The sequence below is a fragment of the Acartia tonsa genome, chromosome 4, assembly GCF_053477335.1.
Source record: "Acartia tonsa isolate MP-2025a chromosome 4, ASM5347733v1, whole genome shotgun sequence".
Taxonomy (NCBI): Eukaryota; Metazoa; Arthropoda; class Copepoda; order Calanoida; family Acartiidae; genus Acartia; species Acartia tonsa.
Genome location: NC_137263.1, coordinates 37,706,085 through 37,717,171, shown reverse-complemented (window position 1 = coordinate 37,717,171; position 11,087 = coordinate 37,706,085). Strand labels below are relative to the sequence as shown.

Below are 11,087 nucleotides of genomic sequence, written 5' to 3'. Positions count from 1 at the left end.
AAACTGATTATAAAATCCTTATTTTATTTAGTTCAGTCATTTCTTATATATTTACTCTTTCATCTTTTGTGATCTTCTAGTGCTTGCGTGTGTGTGTGTCTGTGTGTATTTGAAGTAGTTGATTTAAAATTATAAAATATTAAAGTAATAAGTTTTGAAATACATGTCATATAAGAACGTTTAGGGTCCTGTATTAATATAAATTTTTTTAATATCACAATGTTTTTATGAAAATTTCATCACATTATTTTGTAAAAGCATTTCTCGTTAATAATTGCATTTTTTCAGATAACATCTAATAATTCAAACGATTAAAGCTTTTTATATCACAAATTCCTTTAGTAGTTCAGCTACTGTATAATAATGATATGGGTGTCTATTACAACGCCGTCTGAACGAAAAGTAAAACTATATTATCTAGTGTTACATAAACCACTAGCGGCCACGACCTACAAATTCAAACATTTTAAAACCTTTACTAGTCAAATAGTAAATGTGTATTTGTATTTGACTTCTGTGCAGGCCATTCTACCAAAATCCAAGATGGCGTCTCATCATTAATCTATTGAGGAATATCTACTGTATAATCACTTGGGTCAACTAATTTAGCCGCATCAATACATTTAAAAACCCAATCAGGAGTTATCATGTGAAATATTGATCCCATATGTACCAAACGTTTACGTCTCATAGCCTTATACCTGTTCAAAAAATATAATTGTCATATATTACATTTTAAGATAACAAGGATGACAACATCCATAATTAGCAAAGAACCAAACAAATTTTAATGTGCGCAAGTTATGTCTTTTGTAGCATGACCAACAGACAAACAAACCGAGTAAATTAAATAATGGATGCTAATTGGTATAGGGAAATCTTTACAAAAAATTTCATTCGTCTATCTTAAAAAGAAGCCGAGGAAATCATGTAACAGCAAACTATACAGAAATTTCGAATTAAAATGTTGCTTTGCTTAAAATAGTCAGTAAGAATATCTTTTTGTTCAGTAATCAATGTGCAATCTAATTCAGAAAATCTTAGCGTTTACTAACTAACCCTTTCTTGTACTCTCAATCCCCCCCCCCCCCAAAAAAAAAATACTTAAACAGATTGACAATTTTATTTTCCTTTCAAGAATTTGTTGATTAGAATTGAGTAGAACCAGATGTGAAAAGGTAGAACTATCCTGTTCTATTATCTTCCCGCCAAATCTTTCTATTTGAATTCTTAACAAACGTTCTATGTTCACTTTATCCTTTGGAAAATCCAGATAAAACTTTAAACCTGTAAAGATTCATTTTTAAAATATATATTTTAATAAAATTTCAAGGATTAATCATTAGGGAAAAGGTATGAAATACACTTATTTCCTTTTTTTGACCCAGGGTTAGTTGAAATAATAAATGTAAACTATTCCCAATCACAACATATTTTAATAGGAATAACCCTTATTAATACCAAATTCTGTTTTTTTACTAAAAAATCTTTCCTTTGAATAAGAAATATTTGTAGCCAGACAAATCTGATATTAGCTCATTCAGTTCTTCAGTATTGTCTGCATCAACATAGAATGATTATTTTCTTATATATTAATACTATAAACAGAGAGTTTCACATATTTCTAAACATAGTATGCATAGTGGCAAAAGTAGGTAAAACATTAGTTGTATAATACATGTAAATAAAAATATCGTGTTCATTTTACCACTAAAGAAATTTTTATCCATGTTAAATTCCAGTTCTTTTGACTTCAACAAAGCAATCGATAAACGTGAAGTACTACCATGTAAATAGCCATCAAAACTAAAAATAAAGAATTAAAATTGAGTAATTTTTTACTTTTTGAGTACTACCACAGAATATAAACTCTTCTTAACGGAAGAACAAAATTTTAAATTTAGAAAATAACCATTCATAGTTCCTGTATTGATGTCTTGAGTAGAATTTGATACAAATTTGAGGCTTGATGTCAACGAATTCATGGAGGCAGGATCTTTATAAGAATCACCATAAGAATCATACCTAAATAAATTATTAAATTATATATTTTTAACTAATTTGAGTTAAATTGTTGAATAGTCTTTTATCTACTTGAAAAACAAACTGCTTAAGACTGATTAATACATTTTCTTTTATTTCTTCATTCTCCCACTCCCCCCAGAAAAATAATATTTTATTAGAAAATCACTTACCTTTTTTCCCAGGAATTCAAAGTTTCTTGAGTAGCAAATACTGTGTCATGAGGTCCATAATCTAAATGTTAAGCTATTTGCATTATTACAAGATTAGATTTTTATTGGATAGAAATAATACTATATTCATATTTTAAACAAATAATGTCAAATATTTAAATTTTTCTATTTTATGAACAGTGGTTCCAGTCATAAATCAATTTTCAAATGTCATTCAGACAACCAACTCTTTGATTGCACAACCTTTGCCTGAATGTCCTGAAGAAAATATACCTTTTACTGACTTACGCCTGTTTATTACCAAGCTATTTATGTCGCTCACCTGACATAAGAGTAAAAGGAATCATATTTAACGACTTTAGTTATGACTCAGTGTTAGACCGAGGTTCTATCACCTTCCCGACACAACGAGCGGATGCACTATATGAATTACGCTCTAGTCAAAAAAATCGAAATTTTATTATATTTAGACAAATCAAGTGTTTGAAATCATGATAGAAGAAAACAAATATTCTGTAATCAAAGTGTAAATATAAAAGATCAAACCTGTAAATTTTGTATCACATGCTAGAAGCCAGTCAGATTTAACAACATCAATTAGGCCCTGATTTGCAATATTCTTTGACTTGATGGAGCCAATAGTTTCTATGTAGATATGCGTTCTACCAGCTTTAGAGTTCTGTTCTACTGTTCCTTAAAAATTAATGGACTTCGAGGCAAAATGAAAAGGATACACAACCTATAATATCAAAGTTTAAATTCGTGATAATACTGTTTTAATCTATTCTTAAGAAATTTATTGTAAAACGATTATCATTTTAAAATATGTCAATATAATCTTAATTCATAACAAAGCACTGTAAATTCATCCAAATTAAAACATCTACAAATACATCTAAGTCGCAAATCTCAATCAGATATATAAGAATATCATGGATCTAACTTAGGTATATAGAAGAGTTGAAATGATAATTTTTTTACGTTAAAAATCGCATCTCCAACATGGTGTTAAAGAACGGACGAAGCGGGTTTATTGAATTATAGAGAAGCATTGCTACTAAAGATATTACATTCAATGCATACCTCCATGTTTAGCTACAATTCTTTCAAGCTTGTGCTTTATATTTATATCCACACCTAAGACCAACCATTAAAAAATATATTTTACAATTCGTTCAAAAATATTAAGTCAAACAAAAATTAGTGTACTGAGAATTACTTTTGGTGCGAATAGAATTCAGGATAATTTATGAGTTATATAATCGAATGACTGTTCCAGTAATTGATGCTTGTTTATCTTAATAAAAATATAAAGTTGCTAATTTTCAATAATTGTTCCCTGGCTCAACAACAACAACTTTATTCTTTAGATGATGTGTCTCTATCCGTTCCTTTAATTTGATTTGGTTTCCATTAAATTGATAAACTTAGTTTTTTAGTTGTAAGTATACTCTACAGTGCAAAAAAAGAAAGAATGGGGTAATGTTTGGTAGTCTTTGGTTACAGAAAATTTGGCCTACTTCTAAATTTGATAGTTTAATATCCAACTAGGCTAAACGGATTTAAAAGCAGTTCTATGCATGCTTATTCCCCAAAAGGCCAGAAAAATTACTAATATATTTGCACAAAAAAAAATAATTTATGTACGATTCCTTATTTGACATAGCCACGGAATTATAGATAAAATTAGAAAATTTTATTTTTTAGAGCAAACTAAGTTTTATTAATTTTTTCCTGGCTAAGATCCAGCAAGGGCTGTTGATTTACAAATACAGGTATCCTTCTTGAACTGCCACCTCCTGCTTTTCTGCTACTACTGTTATCATCTGCAATGCGAGCACGTTTTGGTTGTGACAGTGTTTGTAGATCTCCGATTCTTTTGTTGCCGAAAAGTTTTCCTCCGCCTGTAAAATGATATACTTTATAAACTTTAAACTACTTTAGACTTTTGTTTACAAAACAGATATAGGTATTGGCTTTGTAAAGAATCTTTGTTTCAGAAGTCCTAAAGTGAAAGTTTAACTTTTGTCGACAGTTTATGTTGATTTGAGGGGAAATTGACAAACCTTCAATAAAAAATATGATGATTATAGATGTTAATGGGTTGTTAAATAACTTTGTTAATGACTAACCAGAACACATTCTATCAATATTCAATTCATACCTTTTAGTTTAATAGTCTGAATTTCTTCTAGAGTGGTACATGAAGAACTATCTTTATCAGTCCTAATCTGCTCGACTCTTGGGAATCTGAGTGTACTGCCAACTGCATACGAACTTGAATAGATCATCTCTGCAGCGTTTACCTGTAAAATATTTACACGTATTATTGCATAGTTGATACCACTTTTTAAAAATTATTATCTGTAATACTGAACCCTTTAGTTTCTTAAAAATAAATTTAATATTAGGGGGGTGAGCAGATTTAACTCTCTATGCCTAACAACTGCAGTTGACTCTAACCTTGCAAGTCCTATACCTACAGTGTCCTAACACTTTGAAGCTATCCAGTACCAAAGAAAACCTAACTTAACCTGATCTAAAGTAATAAACAAACAAATAAAAAACCACCACAGAAGGGAGGAGGGGTTCTGTGCTCAACAAGGCTATTTGAGGAAAAAAACCACAAAATTTTTATAGCCAATGACAAGAGAATTGAACTGTCCTTTGTAAGTTTAAAGTATTCAATGTATGCAACTCCACCAAAAAACGACTAGAAATCAAATTCTTCTAGTATTAGCGAACAAAAAATGCGTAGGCACTTCAATATCTTTTAAGATGGACAGACACACGCAAAGATATCTTCCTACTTAATACAGATAAACATTTTAGAGACCGTCGATACAGAGAAAAAAAATGAAAATTAATGGTAAGGGCTTTTTCATAAGGCGTTAAAGATAGTCCGCCAGAACCCTTTACCGCACTTTTAATCTACAGATTATGAAGTATAAACACACACTATGATTTCGTACTGATGTTTTCATATGCTTTTTTCAAAACTGATTATTTTCACAGAAAACTAAGGTTAATATTTTCCTACCTGCAAAACAGGAGCTGTTACAGGATTATACCAAACATCCGGTTTCTCTTTAGTCACATCTACGTCAGCTGGTTGTCCTGAACAAATAAGACATGTAAATAATCAAGCTAATGATCACGAAAATTTGATATGTCTTTGTTGTAATATATTAATACGAACAAAACACAAAATAGATGTTACAACTAAAGATTCTTCAAATACAAAAAATAATTTACTGAAATTTTCAGCATAAAAAATAATCATGATTTTTAGAGAAACCTTTTCTGAAAAAGGTGCGTAAAATTCTAAGATTGCTTAGCTGATTCATTATAAGCTCTATGATCTTTTGACTTACAATGTTGTTTCCTATCCGATTTTGAAAAAGTGCCATCTTTAGTTGTTCAATTTGAAAATATCAGGTTTTAACTCTTTTACGTTTTTAAAGATTGCCAGAGCTAGCCAAGGGTTATATTAAAAGGAGAAATATCCAATTTCCATTATTAAAAACGCCTTAGGCCATAAATGTCAATAGTACCTGTACGCAATCCAGGGCCACACTTCTTGACCAAATCAACTCTTTCCTCGTCATTGAAACCATTGGCAACACGACAGAATGATTTAAATCTTGCTGGATTTGTTGAGGTGTCCTGTAGACCTGAAAGAATTTTGAGTCATGGAAGCTGATTTTAATTAGATTAAACTAATTAGGAATTGTCGAATATAATTCAGAAAATACATTAGAACAAGCAGCTTATAAAAAATTGTTAATTTAAGACAAGTATCTTACTGATTTACCTAACAAAAATTGGGCTACATTGCCAGAATGTCGCCCTGAACCATAATATCCACCAAGAACTACCAAGTCAACCTGGAAACATAAATATATATTTTAGAGTAGCTGTACTTTGAGTTTGGAATAAGCAAAGTTTCAAAAACAAGCCGAATACAACAATAAGGTGTGTTTAGGTAAAAAAAAAAATTTTGTTGGACCTAAGTATTTTATATTTACTAAGATAAGTTAAATAAATAATGTATCAATCTCCCCATCATCACACAACTAAATACAGGTTTTGGATTAAGGGGAAGATTCTTTTTCCTTACTTACCGTGTCCATGAGACCATTTTCATAATCAGGCTTGAGTTTGATCCAGCCACTGTTGGCCCTGGCACCAGGCTTGTATACACTTGACTGGTCCTTCAGCACCAGACCCTCTTCTCTGTCATCTATAGCCTTGTGAAGAGCTTCTACTACTTCCTCAGCTGATGTCACTTAAACAAAAGAATTTCTTCTACCTTTTTTGGTAGCAAAACTACTCTATAATTCCAGATGTCCGATTGATAAACATGGGGTAAACATAAATTTCTCACCTGCTATTCAAAATAGGCGTAAGGAAATAAGCATCCAGTCTAAAACTTAATTTGTGTGTCGGACTGTCGGTAACCATAATTGAAGACATAAAAGAGTAGTGCTTAATTAAAATACAGATACAAAAAAAAATTAATTGTCTACCTATTTTACGTTCTGAAAATTGAATCCTTCCAGGTTGAGGATTTATTAAACCTTTGTAGATATCAATCCTTTCCTGGAAAAATAATTAAATATGTTAGTGCAATAAACTATTTAAATACAATAAAACATGCTTGAATATTTTTCAAGAAAACTAATATATTTGGAATTCCAATGTCTAAATCTACATTAAAACATAAACTTGATTTGATTTAATTGGGGATCTTAAGGGATAAGACAATGGACGACAAATTAAAATACATTATACATTCCAAAAGATGATAAAGAAAATTATCCCTCCTGTAAATTAAAATTTTTATTTTGGAAGCCAATTAAAATTCAATATAAGTACCCTAAGTTTCTGAGCCAACGAATAAGTAGGCAGGGTGTTAAATTTTTGGATACAAGTGTAATTTAAATTTCAATGTCCTCTCCCTCCAAGGTTATACTAAAAATATACCTTTAATGGCAGTGCTGTTAAGACCTTTCCATTCAGGTAGCAGATATCATAAATGATGAGACATTGTTGATATTTCTGGTTGTCCGCCTTGATATTCCTGATGTCGTACTTGTCAGCCTTCTGGACAATCCTGTTCTCGTCTTTGTGCCACGCACAGATTTCTCCATCAAGAATTATAGATTTTACCTTAAATAACATGGTTTGTTTAATATCAAGATGTTCTTTACAGAGAAATGAATTTCAACATCCATTTTTTTGCGAAAAGACATAAGGAAGGATGTTTTTACCACATATAAAATGTTGTGCACTTAACTTTTTCGCCAAACATAAATTATAATGTAAAAATTATAATATTCAATTGGTAATTTAACAAGAACTGCTATGTTTGACCAGAAGAAATAAGGGCCGGTATCAGTTTTTTCTTCAGTCAAATTGGCTGCTGTAACAAAAAGAACTTTTTCAAGCAAAATCAATATCGTAAATGTTTTTAAAATACGTCGCAAGCAATCCTTTAATGCTTATCAGCCGTTAAAAATTGTAGCTGCAACCGTAAACATAGCGCTTGGTCATTTATGATATTTTAAAACTAAACTTATCTAAACCAAAAAATACCTTGGACAAATCTAGAGACGAAGCCAAGAATTTAGAGAACTTATTGATTTCCTGTCCCGAGGCCCCAAACTCGACGGTGAAGTCATTTCCATTTCTGGAAAAGAACTTGAACTTGTTGTCCTTGTAGTGAGCCTGCATTCTCTCTCCATCATATTTTGTTTCTATGTACCAGCTTTTATCCTAGAATATTGATTTAATTGTTCTATTGTATCTATTTCATGGAAAGTGCATGAGCAACTGCTTTTTGTCATATCTTATAAGCTAATCATTATTTACATAGTACAAATCTATATTCAACATTTATTCAATAAGTAAATACATTAAGAATGATTACTATTTCAAAGGCTTCTTCTATGTTAAATATCCTAAATATGGTTAGCCAATAAAGGACTGGTTCAACACAAAGCCTTATTTGTTGTACCTGTAAAAGATTTTTGTCTCCTACAGAAAACAAACAACTTGATTGATAAACCTTTGCATTAAAGTCCAAACTATGCGTGATATAACTTTTGTTATTGTAATAATAAGCACTTTATTTAGCTGCAGAAGGAACATTCCTTTTAGATAGCATTACGGATTTTTGTTTTACCTACCTTCATGATGGTCTCCAAATTGGCCAGCTGTATCCTATCAGCTAGCTGCGGCTTAAAAGCATCAAAAATCTGGATGCCAATCTGATTCAGACGAATGTTGGGGTCGTGCAAATCTTCACAAACCTAAAAAGAAAGTTTTGACTTTTGTTTTTGTTGAAGGCTATTCAAAGAAATATATCCTCTGGCAAAGAAAACTTATCTAATTAATCTTGATTTTATCTAATTCATTAGGTAAAGTATTTCTGAGCTTCAAAAAAATATGAACAAATTTTACCTTTCTCAGATTTGAATTTACTTCATATAAATCTTTAGCATCCCTTAAAGAAAATAAAAAATTAGACAAAATAGAACTTTTACTTTTTCACTTTTTTACAACCATAAATCCGAAGCTCAAAAATTAAATCAGCTAGTAAATAAAAGTGGAAATTAGCACCTTCTTGACAATGATTATATAGTCTTTTTGGACTGGAAATATGGGAAACCCAATGTATACATGCAATTTATCTCGAAAGCCCATATAACAAACCCTAATTATAAATAAGTCAACCTACAATATACCTACAAAATATCGCAATATACCTATCTTATATTTTAAGTAAATCTCATTTTGAAATTTCAATGTTACGAATTTAAATCATTACTGTCATCTTACCTATGGAAAGCTGCGAACATCGAATTTGTTCCAATACCCATTCCCATCTCCTTAAAAGTAGTAAAGTTTAAGTATGGAACACACACAGGTATCTTAAGGGATAAGACAATGGAGGAAAAATTGATGTACGACCTCAATTTTGATTTTTATCCCTTCTGTAGATTAATACAATTGGCGGAAAACTTTAAACATTGCTAAATTGTACCGATCAATTAAGATTTAGTATAAGTCCCAAGTTTTTCTAGTCAACAAATGAGAAAACATATTTTTATTTACCTATCCCTGTATCCTGGCCTACCTTTAAAATGATTCTCAGAAGCCATTTTTGTTCTTGAGGACTCTGATTTAAAAATAAATATTTAAGAACTTCTGCAACTTTTCGTCTTCCTTTTGTCTGTGTGGCTCTGTAAGATAATTATAAAAAACAATAAGTAAACAATAATTCTTTGGCTAAGCACGAAGAATGTATTTTTTTCATATTCAACTGAACAAAATATCTCAAAGTACTTTTGAGAATAAATGGAAAAATAATAGCCAACAACAAAATAAAAATTCTTAACATTGATTGCTCTATTCTGACAATATATATGCCAAAAAGCGTTCCCTGAAAACAGGGGTAAGTGGCTTGCTAGATTTTTCATAATATTTTATATCTAGGTACCTTTTCACTACCTTAGATTTTTAAGGTAAAGTTTGAAAATTATACCTGACTATCTCATCAAGTTTTTGATTAACTTGAAACAGGGATAACTTGTTCCCCGGATAACTTCTGTCCAGCATAACTGTGTAAACAACACTTGCAAAATCACCTGCATCGTCCTAATGTGGTAAATTCATTCATGTTAATGTTATTAAATGTTTATATTATTGTTGCATCATTGGTATGTTGGATGGAAAGCTACAAAGCAGTCCATACACTCATTGGTCTTCATGTATAAATACTGATTGATGAATATTGCTTGATTCACTTCTACAAGAGGTCTTCCCCGGCGGGTGCCGGAAAAATGTTCTGTTGAGAATTGGAGAAACAGTTGAGGTGTAATAAATAACCCTCCTGTACTACTGTAATACCCAGGAAAATTATAATGAAGAATATATTGTGAAAGAATATATCGGAAATTATAATTTATGTTACTGATTGAATAATACCTAACACACTAACATTTAAATAAACCAATCGCAGGATATGTATTCCTGTTGCTAACACCTTAACCCTGATATTACAGAGTCTTGCTAATTGTAGCAAAAAAAGATTGTCTTGATTGTAAAACATAATTGTAAAAAAAAGATAACTTTACATACACCTACTAAAAAAGAAAAACCATAAACAAAGACAGACTGGCCAGCCAATTTTGAAAATAAAAAACGTACATAACGTACACAAAAAAAATACGTTACGTACATAAAAAAAGTAAAAAAACGTACAAGAACGTACATTCCTAATAAAAATAAGTTAAATAATTTCCTAGTTACCCATTATCAATACATTTAAGTCTACTAGCAGCTACCTGTAAAGGAGAACCATAGCGAACTGACAGACACAAGATATCCTATTACTCTATTCAAAAGAACTAGCGTCTACGCTCCTAAAGGCCTCTAGGGGCACTTGAGGAGGGGAGAGTTGAATTCAATAAAAAAAACATGGATGACAACATACATAAGTAGCGAAGCTCAAAAGTTATTTATAGACATCTGGAAAAAAATTAACTTAAAATCAGTGAGCAATTAAAATTCATTTTTGGGGGGAGGGTGGATGGTGATACTCTTCCCCAAAATAGTTATTATGTACAAAGTATATCCTATTATAAGGACCAGCAACTACGCCCTTAGAGGCCTCTAGAGGAACTTGATTAGGGGGGGGGGGAGTTGAATTCAAAAACCCATTTTTTTTATTTAAAAATAAAAAGTAAAAAACAAGGATGACAACATCCTTAAGTAGCGAAGCTCAAAAGTTATTGATGGAAATCTGGGAACTATATAAACTATAGAGTAGTGTCGTAAAAAATAAGCATTTAACTTATTTAAATAAATTACAAAACCTTTGAAAAA

At 30.9% G+C, this 11,087-nt stretch overlaps 2 protein-coding genes across 4 annotated transcripts in view; one reads left to right on the top strand and one right to left on the bottom strand.

The window, feature by feature from the left end:
- Nucleotides 1-1,463: 1,463 nt before the first annotated feature.
- DNAlig4 (DNA ligase 4) overlaps nucleotides 1,464-11,087 on the bottom strand; it is an 18,383-nt gene continuing 8,759 nt past the window's right edge. Inside the window, exons 5-24 of one of the 2 annotated variants that reach the window (XM_080157941.1) lie at nucleotides 9,745-9,857; nucleotides 9,337-9,442; nucleotides 9,039-9,088; nucleotides 8,661-8,703; nucleotides 8,387-8,509; nucleotides 7,794-7,973; nucleotides 7,182-7,367; nucleotides 6,725-6,797; nucleotides 6,320-6,483; nucleotides 6,010-6,082; nucleotides 5,750-5,869; nucleotides 5,236-5,312; nucleotides 4,360-4,501; nucleotides 3,932-4,099; nucleotides 3,537-3,588; nucleotides 3,279-3,334; nucleotides 2,742-2,888; nucleotides 2,196-2,256; nucleotides 1,913-2,025; nucleotides 1,464-1,558 (exon numbers count right to left, since the gene is read on the bottom strand). In XM_080157941.1, the coding sequence (XP_080014067.1) occupies nucleotides 1,479-1,558; nucleotides 1,913-2,025; nucleotides 2,196-2,256; nucleotides 2,742-2,888; nucleotides 3,279-3,334; nucleotides 3,537-3,588; nucleotides 3,932-4,099; nucleotides 4,360-4,501; nucleotides 5,236-5,312; nucleotides 5,750-5,869; nucleotides 6,010-6,082; nucleotides 6,320-6,483; nucleotides 6,725-6,797; nucleotides 7,182-7,367; nucleotides 7,794-7,973; nucleotides 8,387-8,509; nucleotides 8,661-8,703; nucleotides 9,039-9,088; nucleotides 9,337-9,442; nucleotides 9,745-9,857 (2,127 nt within the window). In that variant the 3' untranslated portion in view covers nucleotides 1,464-1,478. Of the gene's footprint in view, nucleotides 1,562-1,912; nucleotides 2,026-2,195; nucleotides 2,257-2,741; nucleotides 2,889-3,278; nucleotides 3,335-3,536; nucleotides 3,589-3,931; nucleotides 4,100-4,359; nucleotides 4,502-5,235; nucleotides 5,313-5,749; nucleotides 5,870-6,009; nucleotides 6,083-6,319; nucleotides 6,484-6,724; nucleotides 6,798-7,181; nucleotides 7,368-7,793; nucleotides 7,974-8,386; nucleotides 8,510-8,660; nucleotides 8,704-9,038; nucleotides 9,089-9,336; nucleotides 9,443-9,744; nucleotides 9,858-11,087 lie in introns of both variants that reach the window. The other variant, XM_080157942.1, reaches the window with a different exon arrangement.
- Rpt2 (26S proteasome regulatory subunit Rpt2) overlaps nucleotides 9,973-11,087 on the top strand; it is a 123,485-nt gene continuing 122,370 nt past the window's right edge. The window contains exon 1 of one of the 2 annotated variants that reach the window (XM_080157944.1): nucleotides 9,973-10,017. The gene's annotated coding sequence lies outside the window, so the exon portion shown is untranslated. The remainder of the gene's footprint in view (nucleotides 10,018-11,087) is intronic. The other variant, XM_080157943.1, reaches the window with a different exon arrangement.